The 24,927-nt window shown below is 47.2% G+C and overlaps 1 protein-coding gene across 1 annotated transcript in view; it reads right to left on the reverse strand.

Moving 5' to 3' along the window:
* Positions 1-1,544: 1,544 nt before the first annotated feature.
* LOC6555768 (mucin-5AC) overlaps positions 1,545-24,927 on the reverse strand; it is a 46,710-nt gene continuing 23,327 nt past the window's right edge. The window contains exon 5 of the mRNA XM_026983118.1: positions 1,545-2,294. Coding sequence (XP_026838919.1) covers positions 2,206-2,294 — 89 coding nt within the window. The 3' untranslated portion in view covers positions 1,545-2,205. The remainder of the gene's footprint in view (positions 2,295-24,927) is intronic.

Below are 24,927 nucleotides of genomic sequence, written 5' to 3' on the forward strand. Positions count from 1 at the left end.
TCCCGAACGGCTTCGTCCTGTGAATGCGCTTTGCGCTTTAAAGCCCTTCGAAAAAGCTTAGGTGCTGGAACTGGTTAGGGATCTTACAGCAGCACTTACGCCATCAGCGGCTCAGTGGTCTCCGGATTCCTGTTGATGGTAAGCCATACATCTCGAATATCAAGGACGCACGACCCAAGGCCCAGTTATGTAAGCTTGAGAGGCAAGGAGCTTGGAAAGCGCGGAACCATTTACCGAACTTCAGCAAGGACACTTTAAAAGCGCACTTTACTTGTAATACCTCGCTTATGCTTTTGTACTATAATTGAGCTTTTTTTCAGCAACTGAGAATCGTATCTGAGTGGAAAATCGAAATTTAATTTAACATTTGTTTAAATTATAAACTTGGGAGAAGTGTATTTTTTTTTAGAAAACAGCTGCTTTTGATTTTCCTGTCCTTGCATTTCAATGTGCAATGAATTTCGGACTATAGATATAGTATATATATTTATATATACATAGGTATTGCAGGTTTAAGTATTGATGGAGCTGATGGTGTATAATAGTCCTGCAGTAGAACTCCCTCCTAGGCACCGGCAGAAGGCAACTGGACGACATCATCTAGCGGAAAACCGAAAAGCGGTGTCAGTAATTACCGTATTAATAAAACAATTCAGTCAATAAAATATTAAAAAGCAATAAACATGGTGCTGCCGGGAAACGATCAGCTGATTATTAATCGTTGCATACTTTTGGGCTGTGCATAGATTGTGACATATATCTTCAACTTATTGTTGCCTACTTTTGAGGGCTAATTGATTTCAAATTCTGCAGAATCACCTCCTGATATTTCTGTTCGCCTGGTATCTGAAATCGAAGAAGCTGAATTTTTCAGGCAAAAATTAACAAAACGTGCCTCATTTGTAAAGCAAATTGGGCAATGTCCGATTTCATACACCAGGCAAACAGAGATGCCAGGAAGTGGGCAACGATTATTTCGTTTCCAGCTGGCACCTACTGCGAGTTATGATCGCCTGGTGCAACAATTAATGAAAACTATGAAAATCGGACGTTTGATCCGAGTTTTCTTGGGTAAATTGAGAGATTCTGGGTTTCAGATAACAGGCGAACAGAAATGTCAGGAAGTGACTGCAAAATTTAAAATCAGGTAGCCCTTGAAAGTAGGCAACAATAAATAAAACGATCAGCTGATCGCAATTAGAAGTATGCATCAAATAAATTTAACAGCTGTGACAAACATGAACAGCCCAAAAGTATGCAACGAAAAATTAATGATCAGCTGATCAATATTTTCCAACCGACCCTGAAGGTATGCAATACTAATATTGCAGCAATACGGCCCAAAAGTATGCTTCACTATTTTTCTAATTAAAAACATTTTTTTTTTTTTTTTTATTTTATTTAATTATTTTCTTGATGGGATGATACTGTAGAAATTCAAAAATGTCCCAATGCTGATACTCCATAACTCAACATATTTTTATCGGATTTTGAAGTGGTATACCTCTAAATGTTTCTGACGCAGTTCTCTAAAAATTCTCTCTGCATTTAAATTTCGAAATTTAGTTCAATAGGCAATAGGTAAATTGGCAAATAATGTAAAAGGTACAACGAAATATTAGAATATCCTGTAACTAATATCCTTGCTTTGGATGACGTTCCTCCATCTCCGCGTGGACTCCGCGTTGAGGTCTGAGTCAACTTTTGGCGGTATTGATTAGAGTTGCGACATTGCGAATTTACGCAAAGTACGAGCAGATGTGGAAGTGCGTGAGCTCATGGGATATTCATAGGCGAGCTCCCATGGGCTCCAGAGTATGAGTGAGTGTGGCGATGCAGCTGCCATTCTCGGCCCGGCAACTAACCTCCAGATGCCAATTGCCTTATCGAGACTTCGCAGGCAGCGTTAGAGGAACAGGAATTCCACGATGGTGACACGCGATTTTCGCTTTTGTAGATTCCGCTGGCGCGGACCATGCTCGCGTATCGATACGGGCGCATTAAAATTTAACGGCCCCGTTCCCGTTCCCGTTCCCATTCCCGTTCTCGCCACCCGCCAATCTGCCGTGCACTAAAGCGGCCGGAACACGTGCGCATTTATGCTTATTCTAAACAAAGGAATAAAAACTTTGTCGCCGCGCACATGAGACCGCCACGGTGGGCGGTAGCGGGCAGGGGGTGGTGCTGTATCAGCGAACTTGGACATTAGTGCGTTGCTGGCTTCCACTCCAAGTTCGTTCCGCCTGGCTCGTCCCTAGCCGAGATCACTGGAAACAATCGCCTGTCACGCGCACCTGAAAGAAAAACAAGTACAGAGGCGTTTTGAAACAGGGCAGAGCATATGAGACACCAGTCGTAGAAACTACAAAATTAACGCAAATGCAAATTATCAGAATCTGCGTATTTTCTGTCAGTGTGCTGTGTTGGTGTTGGTCCAAAGTTTTGGCATCGCGGAGGCCTCGTAAAGCGATTCTCGCAAGAAACGCAACCAGCCTAAGCGAAATTTCATTCGCTTTTATGGGCAACGGGAGCTGGCTTCTGGCTTTCACTTTCCTTTCCTCGAGTTTCCTCGGAGCCGCTCGTCTTGCGGCTGCTCTCCATTTCCAGCACAGGACCCCCATCGACTTGCCTCCCTTTTGCCGTTCTCCACAACATCGAAATCGACAGTGGCAGTGGCATCGCCATCGCCATCGCCATCTTGGCATCTTCCCAGTGCAGCACAGCCATCCCGACAGCGCCAGCATGCCAACCCCTTGTGGGGCAGACGTGTCGCCTCGCATACGCATACGCTGCGTCCTTCAACCCATGCGGCACGGCACCCCAGACGGCCGCCACTCAGTTCACTTTTGAATAGTGCAGGAAAGTGCACACAGCCAGCACATCCAGCTTCGACGTAAGCCGCCCCAGAGCGCGAGCAGACAGTCCTGGCGGGAGCCACCACCGTTTCACTTTCGTTGCAGCTTCTGAACCCTTGTGCCCCCTGCCCCAGCACCCTGTTGCTCATCCCCCAGCTGCATCCCCTTCCAGTTTCCCCTTTTTACACCTGACGGGGGCGGCCAGCGGGCGTGGGGCGCTGCAGCTTCTGGGGGTGCAACTAAAGCTGCGGCCAGCAGAGGATTCTCCGTTCACGTGACGAGAGACGAGCGTCTCAGCTGCAGCGGTTGCAGGGGCAGCAGGCGGCGCAGTCGGCGCAGTCGGCACTCTAATGCCACCCCTCCTCCGCTTCAGCTGGGGGTGGAATCTGCGCCAAGGGGTTAGAATGCGTCTCGCCTCGCTTTCGTTTTGTCTCGTGGCTGTCTAGTGCATCTAACTGTGCAATGCTCCCCCGGCGGCGGAATGGGCCAGGCTTTGTGCGGCTCAAGTGCATGTCGTCATCGTCGTGTTAAGTGCTCCCAAACAAAGCGACAGTGGCTCTGTGGCTGTGTGTGTGTGAGCGATGATGCTGCAGCGGGCGCAGAGGGCTCGGATTTGGGAGAAGGTGTGGGGCATGCACGACGCGTGATTTCTGTGCAATTTAACCCCATTTTGCAGCCGGAAAAGCTGCAACGCCTAAGCACCCCCTTGCAGCGCTGACGCACACAGTTGCCCATCCCGCCCATCCGTCCTCTTACATCGCATTCCCCGCATTCCCCGCATTCCCCGCATACCCCGCATAACCGCCCAACCCCACAGTAGCACGGTGAGTGTGTGTGTGCAAGTTTCACTTTCCAGGAACAACGAAGCGGTTGACGCCTCACCAAGGAGCCGGCAAATTGGGCAGCCGGATTAGGAGGCCCCTTCACATGTCTGACACTTATTTGCGATCCCACTTGAGCGGCCATAAAGCCATGTTTCCTCGGTCGCAGGATGGGATTCGCCATGGGCCTTGCCCGAGCGTCGCAGCGGAGTAGTACAATCCAGAAATATGTAAATGGACTTGTACATAAAGCAGCTGCTGTCACAGACTCCAATATCTCGGCTGAAAGGTGAAAGCCGTTCTAAAAGCTTCTGTTTCCCTCACTAGAGGCGTCGAAATAGTTGGTAGTAAATAGAAAGTTTGATAAAATATTTATATGAACTATGGAAATAGTGCAAAAGACCACCAGGAACAGGTGGATTGCAGTTATTAGAGCTTATTAGAGCTCGCACCAACTATGTCAGCCAGTGATGGGTGTCTTCGTGGTCGTTGTCGTCACGACTTGGTGACCTTTTCATTCCCCAGCCCAGGATACTGCACATCTGCAGATTCGCATTCAGATCCCTGCAGACAAGCGACTAAAACTAGGCAGAAGAGAAGGCAAGCAAAGAAACTCATATCCTAAGTAATTTGCACAGACCGCTGGGATTGGGGTGGAAATGATGAGAGTGGCATGTGGATGTCTGCACAACAGGCTAATGAATGTCGCAGCACACAAGGTCCTGGTCCTGGTGCAGTAACTTAGGGCGACTCGGGCGGTATGGGTCAAACTGCACGGCTGAATTACTGTCGATCCATAAAAAAGCGGAGCGGAGCGGGAGGCCAAACGAAACGAAAAGTTTGAGACGCTATTGAAGCAGCCTCCAGGATGTGCTGGGTGGTGGGTGGCGAGGCGACTGCCAGGCAAACTTGTCTCAGATTGCGGGTGTGCAAGTATGAAAAGTGAAATGAAGTGAGCCAGGAGTGCGCCGGGAGTGGGGAGGCGTCTTTTGTTTCGTCCTTCGGCTTTGTGCTCCGCTCCTTCTCCTCCCTTTCTCGCCGTTCTTGTCCTGGCTCCTGTTCCCGTTTGTTCCTGCACTTGTACATGTGTCGCTCCTGAGCTCTGGTGTGGGTGTGGGCGTGGGTGTGGGTGCCCTGCCCAACTGCACTTGAACTACACAAATTGCAAGACAGGAGGCCTAGGCGCGAGCGATGGCAATGTGATAATCGGGACTGGGGATTCGGGGGACCTCAGCTGGGGGTTATGCCAAGACGCGTGTGTGTTGTTGGTGTGTGCGAGGTCTTTAAGGGATGCAAGCGGCTGCAGTTCGGGGTTCTTTCCCCCCCCCCCCCCCCCCTCACCCCTCACCCCCACACTTTGGACTTGTCTGCTGCTTAGACATACACCCGCAGAGACAGGCTCTATTTGCATATTCATATGCGCATACATGGCGTGGTACGTGCAAATGTGTACTCGATGTTTGCGTTGTGTAATGAGGGGACCGCCCTCCTCCTCCACGCCCTCCACCCCCTGCACTACCCCTCGTCAGTGAACCCTTTGGCCGGGAACTGTGTAAGTCTGTGTAAGTGGGGGCTCTTTGTGCGAGCGTTTCGTCCCTTTTTTTCGGGGAGTTTTCATTAGAAACTTTTTTTGCCAGCATCATTCAGTCAAAACAAAAAGGGTTCGCACCCTCAGCCCCCTAGCTGCGCTATCTACCCCACCAACGCCTATGTACAGGCGTACCTAATAGTATGTACACCGCTCAGCGCTCCCAGCCCCACCACTACCCCCACACCCCCCACACCCCCACACCCGCCGCGCAACACACACACACACACACACACACACATGGGGAGAGATAAACGCGAATGGCGATTTAGATATTTAGACATGCGTGTGCACACAACCCAGCGTCTGCAGCTGACATGTTTGGCTGACCAGCGTCCAACCCTTTCCCCCTCCGCCTCCCCCTCCCCCACCCCCTACCGCTCCACCACAGCCGCCTTGCCGCACAGCCCGCGTAACCCACGACAACTAAGCACGCTTAATTAGAAAGTGGCTGCGGTCGAGTTGGGGGAGTAGGAGGAGGAGGAGCAGGAGGGGGAGCAGGAGTGCGTCCCTTCATTTTTCACTTTTTTGGGTTCCTTTTTCTGGTCCCGAGTTTTGGGCTGGAAATTTCTGCTCATTACATGACTCGGCTCGCAAACGCAGATTGCGAGGGGGGCTGAGGGGGGTCGAGCGGTGGCGGTCGGCCTGCACATATGAATATTCGCATGCTGAATTAATCACTTGGGCTTTGGGTTCGCTTTGTTTTGCTTTCCTCGTGCTTTTCCAACGCCCGCCTAGTGCATCCCCCGCCTGACGAAACTCCGCTCGTGGCCAGCAGCAAACATTTGGCGCGGGGGCAACCACTCTAGGCGTATTTGGCGACCCACCTCCCCCTCATTACTATGCGGCAGATCGATAAAAAGTTGGTCCACTCCACGCCACGCCACTCCACTCTACTCTACTCCACTCCACTCCACTCCAGCGGAGCTGACGTGACGCTGGCGCCGACTGCAGTGCCCCATCCACATCCGCGTGCCCATCCGCCGATCCAGCCTCAGCCGGCGTCGACGCCACCACAATCGTCGACATGTGGGAAATGCGCACATTAAATAAAAAACTGCCCAAAAAAAAGGATCAGAATTAAAGGGTTACCACCTGGAACCCACCTCCTCCGCCCCGCGTGCTGCCATTGTATTTGGCGATTTCGAATCCGCGCCGCCCAACCAAACCAACAAACCACCGCACCTCCGCACCACCGCACCACCGCACCACCAACCTCGCGGCAGCTCGTTTTAGATAAGGTGACGGCGGTTGTTTGGCATTTTAATGCAAAAGTTTTTATGGCGCTGAAAATGATTTCAGCGATTGTGCTGTGTGTGTGTGTTGGCTCTGGCCAAGGGTCAGTGGGAGTCGCCACCAGGCCGGCACAGAAGTGCGGCAACTGTACCTAGGTACAGCTCGGGCCGGCGGAAACTATGCCCAGTCCACGGGCAACCGTCCGTCCGCCAAAGCGGTTTTAATCACCAGCAGCTCCGGGCCCAGCGCCCCGCAGTGAAGTCACAAAAAGATGAAAGGCGACGGCGACAGCGACTAAAATCAAAGACGCCATCTGTGCATCAAAGTCGGGTTTTAATCTCCAGCTGCAGCGTGCGGCATGCAGCATGCAGCATGCAGCCAGCAGCCGAGGCTCAACTGCGGAGCGGACATCAGCGTGCCGCCTCCGTCCGAATTTGGTGTGCTGAATGCAGAGTCCCGAAAGGGGTGGGCTTCGTGGAGCTGGTGGGGCGGGTGGTGCTGGTGGAGCGGGTGGCATCACATCGCTTTGAGCTCGTCGCCTGTCAGCGTCGCCTGGCACACAAGCGTGCAGCTGCGGAATTGCATGCGCAGCCACAAAGCATCTAACATGATTTTAATTACTGCACAACAGCCTCAAAGTGCCGCTCCTCGCCACTCCGCCGCAAATCCCGGTCCCAAAACGGATTCTGCCGCGGGCGCCACACAGAAGCCATCGCTGTGGTCTGTGCATCGCTTAATCCTGGCTTAGTTCCCCTCTTAAATCGCTTAGGTGCGCTCTTATCACTTGAAGCCGCTGGCGCTCAGAACCTTCGCCCTTTTCTAAGTCACACCTCAGCTGCACTGCATCCCTGCTCATCCGCCATCCATGAGCATAGATTCCAATCCCCGCTTCCCATTAAAGACATCGATGCGCTGGCGAGTTGTTGTTGTTCACCGGGTCCTGGGCCTCCTCGCAGTTGCCTGCACTGAATGGGCCGAAGGGGGTGGGGCTGGGCGGTTGGCGGTGGGCGGTTTTTTGGTGGGCGGTGGGTGATGGGTGGAGTGCGCGGGTGTCGCACGTAATGCGGGCATTCGTTTTATTTTTGAACATTTTTCGGCCGCCAAAAAGTAAACGAAAACTGCGCCGCAGAAAAAAAAGGGAGGCGCACACACACTGTGCATCGCAGTACATACGAGGTGTATATAGGCGGCAGGTGAGGGGGGCGGGGAGCGGGCAGCGGGCAGCGCCTGTCGAAAAATAAATCGAAAAGGCAACACGTCATTGGTGGCATGCTCGTCCTGGTCGTGGTCTCCGTCCTGGTCGCTGGTCGATAGGCGTAGGCATAGCCTCGTTGTTGCTGCTGCTGCTGCAGTTGCAGTTGCAGTTGCAGTTGCCGTTGCAGTTGCCGTTGCCGTTGCCGTTGCCCAAAGTGCGTGGCAAATGAGCACAAAAAGGCCACGCCTGCTGCTCCGGAGATGCCTCCGACTGGCGGTGGGAGGCGGGGGATGCGTCCCGAGAGGATCCAGTGTCCAGGACCAGCCGACCACCTCCCCCCCCGACAGCGGGTGCGTTACCATTTCCTTTTTATTCCGCCTTACTTTCTGGGCATCTGCATGTGTGATGTTTTTGTTACTCCTCCTTTTTTGTGTGCTGGCGATTTTCCCTCTATTTTTTTGCTCGCTTCTTTTGTTTTCTGATTATATTTCCTGCACAATTTTAATGGATTTTTTTGCTGTGTGGGTGTGGGTGTCAGTGTGTTGGATGTTTTACCCCATGTGCTGCTGCTGCTGTTGTTGTTGCTGTTGCTGTTGCTGTTGCCCGGCGATGCTGCTCATCGTGATGAGCATTTTTTTGTGCTCAAGCAGATAATTACATTTAAATAAAATAAAAATTGCATGTGGCCCCACCCCAGGAATGCCCCAGCTCCGCACCGCAGTCGTCCGGCTTTGCTAACGGCTCCATGCCCCCACCTAGCACCGCCCACCACCCACCGCCCACATCCGCCGGCCCCAGCGAAGGCGAGGGGCTTAGGTTCGGAGGGGCCGGGCTGCTTTTTGTTGGCATGTTGTTTTATAATTCATTTCTCTGCGTTGTTTGACTTGCGAGCACCCCTCTGCCGCGTGGCGAGGTGCTGCTGCTGCTCCCGCTCCCGCTCCTGCTCCTCGCCCACGCGGCCCTCTTGTCCGGCCCGGTTAGGCTCGGTCCTGTCCCGTCCCGTCCTGTGCGGTGCCATGTCCATGTCCATGTCCATGTCCGGAGCCCCGGTCCCTGGCCGGTGCTCTGCCCACCGGCCACTCTCTATTCGGCCGCGCAATGTTGTCACTGGGCCGCAAATTGCGCCGCATGCCTCCATGCCCCATGCCCCATGCCGCATGCCGCATGCCGCATGCAGCACGCGGAGCAGGGGCAAGAGGAGGAGGAGCAGGAGGTCCTGGTGCTCGGTGCTTGGTGCTTGGTGCTCGGGGCTTGGAGTGGCCCAATATACAAGTCATTCGCCTCGGCCTGCCCAGCGTTTTGTTTGCTCACCAACTGCAGTCAAGCCGTTTGTGTTAATGCTAATTGCTGCCACCCGCCCATCCGCCGGGCGGCTTGAAAGGTGGCCCAGGTGGCCCTGGTGGCCACCAGCGACTCTGACCACCAGCGGCTGGCTTTGGGGTCATTTCGGATTCTAAGAGTGTCGAAGCTGCCAGCGGATGACGGCTGGGCAGGAGGATAGGCGGACCTCCAAGGACAGGTGACACACCACGACGCACCACCGCCAGGCAGGCAGCCGCAGAAAATTGAATTGTTGCCAAATTTAAAGGTGGAAAAAGTGACGACGCAACAGTTGCATGCTGCCCCTGCTGATGGGGCTGCCCAGGAGGTGGGGGGTTGGCGGAGGTTGCCTGTTGGCGGTTGGAAAGGAAATAAGAAGGCACTGCACTGAGCACCGAGTGCATCGGAGCTCTCCATCTCAGTCCCGTCATGGAGGCTCCTTCTCGGATGTGGGCGGGGAGGGGGGCGGTGGCGGTGACCTCCTGGCAGCAGACACTTTTTGTTTCTTGCTTTTCGACACTTCAAGGCCAACGGCCGTCGTCCGGCCGAAGTTGAGGAGGAGTTCATTTGCGGTTGCGTTCCGTTTCGTTCGAAGGAACTTGGCCCAAACAACGGCACTCTGTGCGCCCCCTCGTTGCCCGGAAATTCAGACCCAGTTCCTGGAGAATGGCTTATTTTGGGCCAATCGATACGGCGGAACTTGAAGATTAAGGCCGCAAAGCTGCAGAACGACGGGCGGTTGAGAGGAGCACTTCTCTGGTATATTTTTGGATTCCTCTGAAATCGACTCGTCGCCCTTCGCGGGGATCTGCGGATCTAGTTTCTTTGTTGTGGAACAGCAGCCGTAATGTATCCTGTCATCAGGCTCTTATCCTTCCGCTTCGTCCTGCGCGTCAAGTGCCCATTATTCCCCAGCTGGGCCACCTGAATTGGGTCTCCGGTAGGCTCCAGCCTTCTGCCGTGCGCCGCTTTGCAGCTTCTGCCGCCATTTCCCCTCCTGGAGGCGCCTTTGTTTGCTCGCAATTAAATTAAAGTCCTTTGTTAGTCCAACCGGGTGTTTGGCATTATGAGTAATTACACACTTCTGGGACAGTTCTCGGGAATCACAAAGACCTGTTCTTAGTGCCGGAAAGCCGAGTGGGACGCAACTGTACTCTAGCCTGGCGAATCCCTCCGCCCGGAACCACTTTGCACGCCAAGTAGAGAGTGAAACAGCAGACTTCGGAAGGCATTCAGATCGGAAATCGGATCCCAAGTCAATTCTTGCTAGACCACCAAACGCATTTCACATATTTTAGAGCTCCTCTGGAAACACTTTCCAATCCCTTTGGCATTGTGGCAATATCGCAGGGATCACCTTCTTCACCAGTCGCATGTGACCCCTTGGAAATCGGATAACTGAAAACCGATTGGCAGAGAGCCAGGCCAGCTGGATCCCAAACAAGATCTGGCTAAATGGCTCTGATTAGTGCAGAACATCCCTGGAAAGTGGCTTCTCCATCTCCGGCGGAGTGAAGTGGGTTCCGTGGCTCGGCGCTTCGGGCAGCTAAATTAATTAAAATTGCTCAAGCACTTCCCCGGTGCTTCTCGCACTGCTTGAGCGGCTCAAAGGATCCGGGGATCCTGTGTGCCAGTGCCCGTGCCTGTGCCCGTGTGGGAAATGAGCAAGTTGCGCAAGGGGAACTAAGCTTGTTAGCAACTTGGCAGCGCCAGCCAGACGCACTGCCGCACTGCCGCATGGCCACGCCCCTTGCCGCGGAGGGGCGTGAGCTAGGCGTGCAGGCGGCAAGGAGGCAAGGAGGCAAGGAGGCGGGGCGCGGAGGAGCGGGGCTGAGCGAAAAGTTGGCAAGTCGGCGGCGGCATATGCATGTATTATTGTGAATATTATTATGCATATTTTATTTCGGGTTTTGGGTTTAAGTCACCGCCTTTTCTTCTCTTTTCTTTTCGATTCTTTTAATTTTCCCTGCCTTTGCAGTTTGTGGCGCCTTATTTTGTTGCCGTTGCCGTCTTATTTTAAGGTTTTTTTGCACTTTCTGCGCTGCCTGCGATAGTTATATATGCTCGCCTGTTGTTGTGTTTTCGGGCTGCTGCGTCTTCTTTCAATTTTTGCCTCCACACCATGCCACTCCACAGCACTCCCACTCCCACTGCCATTTCCACTTCCACTTCCCAGCCATTCCCGGCCAGAGTTTTCAGCGCTCATATGTGCTTGTAAAGTTTTTACTTCGTTAGCATAATGAGAAACCGCGTGTTCATATCCCAACATCCCAGCCCTCTTTGCGAGCAGCCATATTCTTGGCCAAGTTGATTGTGCGCCTTCCTCCGCAAGTATTTTGCACGATGCCTTCGACTGGGAGGAGCGCCTCCTCCTCCGCCGGAGGAGCACAGCAAATTCTATTTAAATTGTGTACAACATTATTAGAAAGTTTTTCCCAGCGACCGACCGAGCGGGAGTTGGGTGCGCTGCGAAGCGGAGCATCCAAAAAATAAGCAAGGATCCGGTCGAGGAGCTGGAGGAGGAGGTGGAGCTGGAGGTGGAGCAGAAACCTCGTGGAAGAGTTGCAAGGAGCGCGGCTGAAAGGCGAGCGTAGAGAAAAAAGTCGAGAACCGAAATTTTTAATTTGCCTCAAGGCAACGGAGAACACTCGCGCAACCACACATCCACGCAGTTGCCAAGTGTCCTGGCAACACCCACAGTCGCACACATTTCCCTACCCCTTACCCCTAGCCCCCACCCCCAACCCCCTACCCCCTCTGCAGCCTATTCCCTACCCCATTGAGGGCTTAGTCCAACGGAGCGGAGCCGCAGAATTGTTTTACTCGCTTTGTGTACTCGATTTGTATTCACTCCCCGTGGCGCACAAAGGAGCTAACTGAGACAAGTCCTGGCCAATTCACCAGGAAGCTGAGCATCCATCAGGAAACATCCATCATTCTTCATCTCCGGCGATTGCTGGCGCTGACTTTAATGAGTCGCATTTTCTGTCTCATAATTTCGGGACTCCGGGACACACCAACTATGCATATGACATATGTGAGTGGCTGTTGGAGGTCTTGGGGGTGGTGGGGTGTTGGGGCTGGTGGGGGTGGTGCGAACTGGCGAAGAGTTAAAACCGCAAATGTAGCTCCGGCATTAGTAAGATTGTGTGTGTGTGGGTGTGTGTGTGCCGTTCTGTGGGTTAGCGCATACACAAAAAGAATTCTTAACAAACTTTTCATATGCTTGTTGTTTACCACCCCGCCCCGCACCACCGCCACCCATCGCCACCCACCGCGGCGTACCGCCCCCGTCCTTGGGGCTTGGGGCTGCCACGTCAGCTGCGTAGGCAACACTCCGACCCCGGCAAAAAGTTAAACAGATAGAATGAAAGGAACGCGGGGCGGAGGGACTGGGGCACTTCTTAAGCATATTTCATTACATGTGCCACGGGTTCCCGGAGCTGCGTCTCAGATGTCAGGCAAGATCGTCAGCCACGTTGCCCATCAGCAGCCACGTTCCTCTGACAAAGCATCCATCGCAGCCAGGACACTTCACCCCCACCACTCTGCTCTGGGGAAAAATTAACCACACGCTCGCAGTCAGCTAATTTAACCCTGAAAATCCTTGGCACACACGCACATGCCGAGTTCCCAAGCACCAGAACCTCTCCCCAACCCCCATCCCCTTCCCGCAGCTTTTGTCTTGTCCCGGGCATCAAGCCCAAACGCTCCTCCACTCCCCGAGTGGCCCACATCCTGCTCATGATTATTTTGAAATTAATTTAAATGCCTGGCGCTCACAAGCGACTCTGAAATGTTACCGAAATGTGTCCACAACTCTCGGGGACGGATGCCACGGAAAGGATCACATCTGATCGCAGAGCTCCTGGGCTTTCCGAGGCATTGCCCATTGGACCAGCTTTCGACAGCCAGTAGTTTCTAAGCTCGCCCACCCATATGCAAATCCAGCCCCTCGGCCGATGGCCTATCACGCAAACTAAGCACACTCAGACATGTGCGTCGATTTGGGCCAACCACAGAGACACAGAGCCACAGAGCCACAGAGCCACAAAACCTGGCCCAAAGCACCATAGTGCGGGCGGGGGCGGCGGCGGCGGCGGAGCGGGGCGGGGCGGGGCGGTGCTTTGACGTGCACTATTCGGCAACAACGACACGCATTTAGGTCAGGCCCGGACGGCCGAGGGGCGACCGGGAGGGGTGCGGACAGATACCGAGCTCTAGTGCGACTAAGCATGTGCAAGGCTGCCATTGGCTGGCGGCCAAAGCTGGCGGGTTGGCGGGGGGCTTGGGGCGCACAGGCCAATCACACTATCGCAAAATAATTTAAACAAATCTAGGACAGCGCGCCCCGCCGCCCCGCGCCCCGCGCTCCTCGCCCCGCCGCCCTCGCTGCCCATGAAGTGCCTGCGGTCGGTCGGTGCTGCGTCTACGAGCCGACGCAGAAACAAGCGCAAAACACCGGCGAGGGGGGCGGCTGGGGGGCGCACCGAGGCGAGCCGAGCGGGTGCCGAGCCGAGCCGAGGCGCGCAGGATGCCAGGATGCCAGGATGTGGCTGGCGTGTGGAAATGCCGACGGAAAAGCACGACCACGCACACACATGGCGAGCACAACTATGCGAATAGAGCGTGTGGGGGCGAGCGAGACGGCAGGCGACGAGCTAGGAGCCACCGCGGTGCGAGTGCGAGTGTGAGTGTGAGTGCGAGCGAGCGAGGACGCGCCGGGCGAGCAAGGACGATTTGCTAGCCGAAGGACAAGTGTGGACACCCACCCAGCGCCCACCGCCACCAACACCGCCCACCGCCCACCGCCCATCCTGATTAGAGGGGCTAAAAAGCAAAGCGCACCACTGAACTGAGCCCAGGAGCTGAGCTGGCAGGACAGCCGACGAGCACCGAGTGCGCTCGCACATCCCGACGAGCCTGCCGAGTGCGGATGCAACGATTTGAAAGGCTTCTAAGTCCCGCTGCCAGCGGTGATTGGTCACGAGCTGATGGCCTAGTCGGAGCGGAGTCCTCGGAGTCCTCGATGGAGGGGGTTGCTTCGTGCGCCAACTAATGCACCACCACCCACCGGCGACTAGTGCAGCGCCATGTGGTTGGCTGATGCGACCCCGGCCCAGGCGCCGCCGACTAACCACCCCCACCCCCAACTAGAGCTCCCTATTAGCTCCGAACTGGACTCTGTGCCCGTTCATGGGATTATTCTATGCACGCTGGGCGATAAAGTGCCCGCTAAGCCCTCCGATGCTGCTGTTCCTATGGCCTTGCGCCCAGTCACCCAGTCACCCTATCACCCTATCACCCAACCACCCAACCACCGAACCACCCAGAACCGCTGAGAGGCTGCTGCCTTCTTGGCAATATGCGTAAAATGTATTTATGATAATGCCAAAGAGAATTACGTTAATGTTAATGCAAAACTGTTACGACAAACAAGAACAATACGAGAAAATGATGGCGACGAGGAAGGGGCGGCAGGCGGGGGCTGGGGGCGTGGCCCACATAACGTTATCATAAAAGCAGATAAATTCAGCCGAAAGACAAACTCATAAAGGCAAAATGTTTCATTCTATTAAAAATTTTTATTGCAAATTTGTAATTTACAATTTGCATTTCGTGTGTTGGCTTTTTTATGTGGCCGCAGGACTCCCTTTAGCGAGTCCTTGACTTGCGACTGTTGCTGCTTTGGCTCTTCCACTGGGATCTGGGATCTGGGATCTGGGACTCGGGACTCGGGACTCGGCGGGTCTCGAATTCGATGGCATTCGGGATTCGAGCTCTTGAGCTCTTTTGTTTCGCAGCGCAATTTCATAGCCGTTATTCATAATAAAAATGTTATAGAACATCATTTTGGCCATACATAAAAATGCAGCCGGGCATAGATACTGATACCGAGACTGAAACTGTTACCGATACTGATACCGATAGCAATGGCAATGGCAATGGCAATGGCAATGCCCATGCCCATGCCCATGCCCATTCCAATGCCCAGTAATGTTTTCTAATAACATCGTGGATCGTAGGGCCGCGGCCTTTGGAGCCCAATCCTGGGCACATGCGACCCACCTGCAGCACTCCTGACGATGGCGCATTTTAATAACATGTCATAAAATACTTCGCTGTGTTTTTGTGTTTCCGGCCCGTCGTGCCGCTGCTCCGATGGCTTCTGGCCTTGCTCCGACATGGCCATAAAAAAGTCATTACCCATCCATACGTGAAGCCAGTGCTGGGCCTGGACCCAACTCTATCGACCATCTACCATCGACCAGCTTCCATCGGCGATTGCATCAGTGACGACTTTTGGTAATAATACTTCGCGCTCTTCCCAAAATGAAATTGCACGAAAATAATAAATATATTGTTGCCTATTTTCCATAAGGCCCTGTCTCTGCCATTTTACGATGATCCATAAATGGGGTCGAGCGGTCGCTAGCTCTCTATCTCCAATCCGCTGGTCCAGCAGGCCGGATCTGGCGCCGCAGCTGGACGTGGGACATTGGACGATGGTCGTTGGTCGTTGGACGCTGGCCAACTGGGAGCCATGCTTTGGACTAACCAGATGGGAAGGAATTTGGCGAGGGAACGCCTTTGTTTTACTGTCCAAGATCCGTGTCTGGCGATAAGGGCAAATGAGCTGAGCTCCTGCGGGACAGCAGGGGCACTCACATGGCTATTTTTGGGAATATGCCACAGCATGCGATGCGGTGGAGCTCGGGCTGCGTGTCCCTAAAGTCCCCAGTTCCTCAATGGTATCTTCGCCATGTGAGGAAACACTAGTCTCCGTTATTTATGATCACTTATAAACAGTGAAACGCAAATGGCGCGTTGAGTAACTAGCCTAGTCAGTAATATCCTTCTTAAATGATGCAGTCCTAATGAATCGTGGCAAATATGTATTTAACCTTAATCCAACTCAAATACCTTATAATGGCCATGTTTTCTGGGCCCAGCTTCGCTGCACTGCGAGAAAGGGGGCCTAGAAGACATATGTAGGTGCGGACGTGAGCTGTGAAGTGGAGCAGCCGGAATGAATAGGGAACAATGGGGAGTGAGGGCGCAGAAATGTGTTGCAGGAACATTAAGCATTGCTAACGTGCCGCTCGGAGCAGTGGCATGCAAATGGAGGGCAGATAATTTGTCTTGGAACCGCTGGTGGCACCCGGCTAGTTGGCACTTCGAGGCGCAGGCAGTTCGCTCCTCTAACATTATAATATTTAATATTATTTTCATTCTTTATTTTTATGGCACTCGAGGACATTTCGGGCACACAAATGCGATTCGAGGTGGGGCGATGTGGGCGCTTATCGCGCATACGCGACGTGGGACCACATTCCGCCAGCAGCCCCGCCTAGGCATGGGAAATCTTGTGCAATAAAATTCCTCTAAACACTCATAAAAATTGCAGGCATATTAAAAATTGTGTTTGTTTAAAAAAAAATGAAATAAAAATAAAAACGGTAACAACAAGGTAGCGGAGCGGTCCCCTTGGGTCGCTGGGCTGGGCTTGGATGTTTGGATGGTTGGGTGGTTGGATGGTTGGGTGGTTGGATGTTGGATGTTTGGATGGTGCGATGGTGCGAGGGTGGATGGCTGGCGGAATTTAGCTCATATGCGAATTTCGGGCCTTCAAAGGCAGCGGGGCTGCCGTGGCCCATAAAACTGAATGGATATTTGAATAGAATTTGCAATAAAAAATCCCGTTAAAAGCCAGCCCACTCACAAGCATGCCCGTGTGTGTGTGTGTGTGTGTGTGCACGTGTGTGTTCGTGTGTGCGTGGGTGGCAATAACAACTTGTGCGTTATGAAAAACTAATTTCTCTAAACATATGCGCTTCGCAGGCTAAGCACGCGAATGAGCCATGGCCAGAACGACGGAGCAGGCCTTTTACGATCCGCTGTGGCGCAGCGGTCCTGCTCCTGCTTCTGCTCCTGCCCAGCTCCAGTTCCAGTTCCCCATCCCGGCCTGCTACTCCTCGCATGCGGACTCCTTGGAGCCCGTGGGCCGCGCATGTTGACAGAGCTGGCGGAGATGGCAACGGGTGTGGGGTGATGCTTTCTGGGGCTCGGCTCGAAATTGCAAATTTACGAGTATTTATATTGATGCCATTTTACTTTGATTTTAATGCGCGACCAAAATGCGTGCGAAGATTTTTAATATTTTGTTCTGTGACCAGCATTGTCGTTGCCTCGCACTTCGTCCAAAATTGGCAACGTTTCGCGAAATATTTATGTATTCCTTTTCGGGCCTTTGCCTGACATCCGCATTCGAGTGCCACCCCGAAGAAACGTGTCCTTGCGGCGAAGGATCCATATTCAGTTACTATTTGAGAGTGTGTGCGGCCCCTAGAGATTTGGAGACCGCTCCTCAGATTGCTGGCTAACAGAAGATACTTCTTAGGGTCTGGACAATCGGTTGGAGTTGCAAAATGGATTCAGGATTAGGGACAATCGTAATACAGCTAACAAAATTACTGTTTTGGTCAGCTAATTAACCCAGCTAATTACCCCTATCACTTTTTTTCTGATTTTGAAAATGTTATTTTTTTCCAAAATTTGGCATTTCTGGTAAGGCGATTTTTAGCAAAAAATTGATCAAATTTAACATTTTGAGTCTTGAATGCCATCCGACGTGAAATTTTATACCGAGTTCAACGATGTATGACATTCCACAATCAGACCAATATTTTAGCTGCTGTGAACAAAAAACTGATAATTTTTAATCAAAAAATCAGGATTAAAGAAAAACTGTGTACATCCCGGGGGTGTAACATCATAACTTGGTCAAAAAACTTCACACAGCCATAAAAATTACTGTTTTGCACAGCTAATGATCCCAACTAACGACCCCTATCACTTTCCTGCTGATTTTAGAAGAATGATTTTTTTCCAAAAATGTTGCATTTTTTGTAAGGGGTAACATCATAATTTTTTGCGAAAATTGGCCAAATTTCAACATTTCAAACCTTGAATGCAATTCGATGGCAAATTTTATACCGAATTCAACGAGGTATGACATTCCACAATCAGACCAATATTTTAGCTGCTGTGAACAAAAAACTGATAATTTTTAATCAAAAAATCTGGATTAAAGAAAAACTATGTACATCCCGGGGGTGTAACATCATAACTTGGTCAAAAAACTTCACACAGCCATAAAAATTACTGTTTTGCACAGCTAATGATCCCAACTAACGACCCCTATCACTTTCCTGCTGATTTTAGAAGAATGATTTTTTTCCAAAAATGTTGCATTTTTTGTAAGGGGTAACATCATAATTTTTTGCGAAAAATGGCCAAATTTCAACATTTCAAACCTTGAATGCAATTCGATGGCAAATTTTATACCGAGTTCAACGAGGTATGACATTCCACAATCAGACCAATATTTTAGCTGCTGTGAACAAAAAACTGATAATTTTTAATCAAAAAATCAGGATTAAAGAAAAACTGTGTACATCCCGGGGGTGTAACATCATAACTTGGTCAAAAAACTTCACACAGCCATAAAAATTACTGTTTTGAATAGCTAATGATCCCAACTAACAACCCCTATCACTTTCCTGCTGATTTTAGAAGAATGATTTTTTTCCAAAAATTTTGCATTTTTTGTAAGTGGTAACATCATAATTTTTTGCGAAAAATGGCCAAATTTCAACATTTCAAACCTTGAATGCAATTCGATGGCAAATTTTATACCGAATTCAACGAGGTATGACATTCCACAATCAGACCAATATTTTAGCTGCTGTGAACAAAAAACTGATAATTTTTAATCAAAAAATCTGGATTAAAGAAAAACTATGTACATCCCGGGGGTGTAACATCATAACTTGGTCAAAAAACTTCACACAGCCATACAAATTACTGTTTTGAACAGCTAATGATCCCAACTAACGTCCCCTATCACTTTCCTGCTGATTTTAGAAGAATGATTTTTTTCCAAAAATTTTGCATTTTTTGTAAGGGGTAACATCATAATTTTTTGCGAAAAATGGCCAAATTTCAACATTTCAAACCTTGAATGCAATTCGATGGCAAATTTTATACCGAGTTCAACGAGGTATGACATTCCACAATCAGACCAATATTTTAGCTGCTGTGAACAAAAAACTGATAATTTTTAATCAAAAAATCAGGATTAAAGAAAAACTGTGTACATCCCGGGGGTGTAACATCATAACTTGGTCAAAAAACTTCACACAGCCATACAAATTACTGTTTTGAAAAGCTAATGATCCCAACTAACGAGCCCTATCACTTTCCTGCTGATTTTAGAAGAATGATTTTTTTCCAAAAATTTTGCATTTTTTGTAAGGGGTAACATCATAATTTTTTGCGAAAAATGGCCAAATTTCAACATTTCTAACCTTGAATGCAATTCGATGGCAAATTTTATACCGAATTCAACGAGGTATGACATTCCACAATCAGACCAATATTTTAGCTGCTGTGAACAAAAAACTGATAATTTTTAATCAAAAAATCAGGATTAAAGAAAAACTGTGTACATCCCGAGGGTGTAACATCATAACTTGGTCAAAAAACTTCACACAGCCATACAAATTACTGTTTTGAACAGCTAATGATCCCAACTAACGAGCCCTATCACTTTCCTGCTGATTTTAGAAGAATGATTTTTTTCCAAAAATTTTGCATTTTTTGTAAGGGGTAACATCATAATTTTTTGCGAAAAATGGCCAAATTTCAACATTTCTAACCTTGAATGCAATTCGATGGCAAATTTTATACCGAATTCAACGAGGTATGACATTCCACAATCAGACCAATATTTTAGCTGCTGTGAACAAAAAACTGATAATTTTTAATCAAAAAATCAGGATTAAAGAAAAACTGTGTACATCCCGGGGGTGTAACATCATAACTTGGTCAAAAAACTTCACACAGCCATACAAATTACTGTTTTGCACAGCTAATGATCCCAACTAACGACCCCTATCACTTTCCTGCTGATTTTAGAAGAATGATTTTTTTCCAAAAATTTTGCATTTTTTGTAAGGGGTAACATCATAATTTTTTGCGAAAAATGGCCAAATTTCAACATTTCAAACCTTGAATGCAATTCGATGGCAAATTTTATACCGAGTTCAACGAGGTATGACATTCCACAATCAGACCAATATTTTAGCTGCTGTGAACAAAAAACTGATAATTTTTAATCAAAAAATCAGGATTAAAGAAAAACTGTGTACATCCCGGGGGTGTAACATCATAACTTGGTCAAAAAACTTCACACAGCCATAAAAATTACTGTTTTGAATAGCTAATGATCCCAACTAACAACCCCTATCACTTTCCTGCTGATTTTAGAAGAATGATTTTTTTCCAAAAATTTTGCATTTTTTGTAAGTGGTAACATCATAATTTTTTGCGAAAAATGGCCAAATTTCAACATTTCAAACCTTGAATGCAATTCGATGGCAAATTTTATACCGAATTCAACGAGGTATGACATTCCACAATCAGACCAATATTTTAGCTGCTGTGAACAAAAAACTGATAATTTTTAATCAAAAAATCTGGATTAAAGAAAAACTATGTACATCCCGGGGGTGTAACATCATAACTTGGTCAAAAAACTTCACACAGCCATACAAATTACTGTTTTGAACAGCTAATGATCCCAACTAACGTCCCCTATCACTTTCCTGCTGATTTTAGAAGAATGATTTTTTTCCAAAAATTTTGCATTTTTTGTAAGGGGTAACATCATAATTTTTTGCGAAAATTGGCCAAATTTCAACATTTCAAACCTTGAATGCAATTCGATGGCAAATTTTATACCGAGTTCAACGAGGTATGACATTCCACAATCAGACCAATATTTTAGCTGCTGTGAACAAAAAACTGATAATTTTTAATCAAAAAATCAGGATTAAAGAAAAACTGTGTACATCCCGGGGGTGTAACATCATAACTTGGTCAAAAAACTTCACACAGCCATACAAATTACTGTTTTGAACAGCTAATGATCCCAACTAACGAGCCCTATCACTTTCCTGCTGATTTTAGAAGAATGATTTTTTTCCAAAAATTTTGCATTTTTTGTAAGGGGTAACATCATAATTTTTTGCGAAAAATGGCCAAATTTCAACATTTCTAACCTTGAATGCAATTCGATGGCAAATTTTATACCGAATTCAACGAGGTATGACATTCCACAATCAGACCAATATTTTAGCTGCTGTGAACAAAAAACTGATAATTTTTAATCAAAAAATCAGGATTAAAGAAAAACTGTGTACATCCCGGGGGTGTAACATCATAACTTGGTCAAAAAACTTCACACAGCCATACAAATTACTGTTTTGAACAGATAATGATCCCAACTAACGAGCCCTATCACTTTCCTGCTGATTTTAGAAGAATGATTTTTTTCCAAAAATTTTGCATTTTTTGTAAGGGGTAACATCATAATTTTTTGCGAAAAATGGCCAAATTTCAACATTTCTAACCTTGAATGCAATTCGATGGCAAATTTTATACCGAATTCAACGAGGTATGACATTCCACAATCAGACCAATATTTTAGCTGCTGTGAACAAAAAACTGATAATTTTTAATCAAAAAATCAGGATTAAAGAAAAACTGTGTACATCCCGGGGGTGTAACATCATAACTTGGTCAAAAAACTTCACACAGCCATACAAATTACTGTTTTGAACAGCTAATGATCCCAACTAACGAGCCCTATCACTTTCCTGCTGATTTTAGAAGAATGATTTTTTTCCAAAAATTTTGCATTTTTTGTAAGGGGTAACATCATAATTTTTTGCGAAAATTGGCCAAATTTCAACATTTCAAACCTTGAATGCAATTCGATGGCAAATTTTATACCGAGTTCAACGAGGTATGACATTCCACAATCAGACCAATATTTTAGCTGCTGTGAACAAAAAACTGATAATTTTTAATCAAAAAATCAGGATTAAAGAAAAACTGTGTACATCCCGGGGGTGTAACATCATAACTTGGTCAAAAAACTTCACACAGCCATACAAATTACTGTTTTGAACAGCTAATGATCCCAACTAACGAGCCCTATCACTTTCCTGCTGATTTTAGAAGAATGATTTTTTTCCAAAAATTTTGCATTTTTTGTAAGGGGTAACATCATAATTTTTTGCGAAAATTGGCCAAATTTCAACATTTCAAACCTTGAATGCAATTCGATGGCAAATTTTATACCGAATTCAACGAGGTATGACATTCCACAATCAGACCAATATTTTACCTGCTGTGAACAAAAAACTGATAATTTTTAATCAAAAAATCTGGATTAAAGAAAAACTATGTCATCCCGGGGGTGTAACATCATAACTTGGTCAAAAAACTTCACACAGCCATAAAAATTACTGTTTTGCACAGCTAATGATCCCAACTAACGACCCCTATCACTTTCCTGCTGATTTTAGAAGAATGATTTTTTTCCAAAAATTTTGCATTTTTTGTAAGGGGTAACATCATAATTTTTTGCGAAAAATGGCCAAATTTCAACATTTCTAACCTTGAATGCAATTCGATGGCAAATTTTATACCGAATTCAACGAGGTATGACATTCCACAATCAGACCAATATTTTAGCTGCTGTGAACAAAAAACTGATAATTTTTAATCAAAAAATCAGGATTAAAGAAAAACTGTGTACATCCCGGGGGTGTAACATCATAACTTGGTCAAAAAACTTCACACAGCCATACAAATTACTGTTTTGCACAGCTAATGATCCCAACTAACGACCCCTATCACTTTCCTGCTGATTTTAGAAGAATGATTTTTTTCCAAAAATTTTGCATTTTTTGTAAGGGGTAACATCATAATTTTTTGCGAAAAATGGCCAAATTTCAACATTTCAAACCTTGAATGCAATTCGATGGCAAATTTTATACCGAGTTCAACGAGGTATGACATTCCACAATCAGACCAATATTTTAGCTGCTGTGAACAAAAAACTGATAATTTTTAATCAAAAAATCAGGATTAAAGAAAAACTGTGTACATCCCGGGGGTGTAACATCATAACTTGGTCAAAAAACTTCACACAGCCATAAAAATTACTGTTTTGAATAGCTAATGATCCCAACTAACAACCCCTATCACTTTCCTGCTGATTTTAGAAGAATGATTTTTTTCCAAAAATTTTGCATTTTTTGTAAGTGGTAACATCATAATTTTTTGCGAAAAATGGCCAAATTTCAACATTTCAAACCTTGAATGCAATTCGATAGCAAATTTTATACCGAATTCAACGAGGTATGACATTCCACAATCAGACCAATATTTTAGCTGCTGTGAACAAAAAACTGATAATTTTTAATCAAAAAATCTGGATTAAAGAAAAACTATGTACATCCCGGGGGTGTAACATCATAACTTGGTCAAAAAACTTCACACAGCCATACAAATTACTGTTTTGAACAGCTAATGATCCCAACTAACGTCCCCTATCACTTTCCTGCTGATTTTAGAAGAATGATTTTTTTCCAAAAATTTTGCATTTTTTGTAAGGGGTAACATCATAATTTTTTGCGAAAATTGGCCAAATTTCAACATTTCAAACCTTGAATGCAATTCGATGGCAAATTTTATACCGAGTTCAACGAGGTATGACATTCCACAATCAGACCAATATTTTAGCTGCTGTGAACAAAAAACTGATAATTTTTAATCAAAAAATCAGGATTAAAGAAAAACTGTGTACATCCCGGGGGTGTAACATCATAACTTGGTCAAAAAACTTCACACAGCCATACAAATTACTGTTTTGAACAGCTAATGATCCCAACTAACGAGCCCTATCACTTTCCTGCTGATTTTAGAAGAATGATTTTTTTCCAAAAATTTTGCATTTTTTGTAAGGGGTAACATCATAATTTTTTGCGAAAAATGGCCAAATTTCAACATTTCTAACCTTGAATGCAATTCGATGGCAAATTTTATACCGAATTCAACGAGGTATGACATTCCACAATCAGACCAATATTTTAGCTGCTGTGAACAAAAAACTGATAATTTTTAATCAAAAAATCAGGATTAAAGAAAAACTGTGTACATCCCGAGGGTGTAACATCATAACTTGGTCAAAAAACTTCACACAGCCATACAAATTACTGTTTTGAACAGCTAATGATCCCAACTAACGAGCCCTATCACTTTCCTGCTGATTTTAGAAGAATGATTTTTTTCCAAAAATTTTGCATTTTTTGTAAGGGGTAACATCATAATTTTTTGCGAAAAATGGCCAAATTTCAACATTTCTAACCTTGAATGCAATTCGATGGCAAATTTTATACCGAATTCAACGAGGTATGACATTCCACAATCAGACCAATATTTTAGCTGCTGTGAACAAAAAACTGATAATTTTTAATCAAAAAATCAGGATTAAAGAAAAACTGTGTACATCCCGGGGGTGTAACATCATAACTTGGTCAAAAAACTTCACACAGCCATACAAATTACTGTTTTGAACAGCTAATGATCCCAACTAACGAGCCCTATCACTTTCCTGCTGATTTTAGAAGAATGATTTTTTTCCAAAAATTTTGCATTTTTTGTAAGGGGTAACATCATAATTTTTTGCGAAAAATGGCCAAATTTCAACATTTCTAACCTTGAATGCAATTCGATGGCAAATTTTATACCGAATTCAACGAGGTATGACATTCCACAATCAGACCAATATTTTAGCTGCTGTGAACAAAAAACTGATAATTTTTAATCAAAAAATCAGGATTAAAGAAAAACTGTGTACATCCCGGGGGTGTAACATCATAACTTGGTCAAAAAACTTCACACAGCCATACAAATTACTGTTTTGAACAGATAATGATCCCAACTAACGAGCCCTATCACTTTCCTGCTGATTTTAGAAGAATGATTTTTTTCCAA

This window comes from Drosophila erecta, unplaced genomic scaffold (assembly GCF_003286155.1).
Source record: "Drosophila erecta strain 14021-0224.00,06,07 unplaced genomic scaffold, DereRS2 tig00000283-arrow-arrow-pilon, whole genome shotgun sequence".
Classification (NCBI taxonomy): domain Eukaryota; kingdom Metazoa; phylum Arthropoda; class Insecta; order Diptera; family Drosophilidae; genus Drosophila; species Drosophila erecta.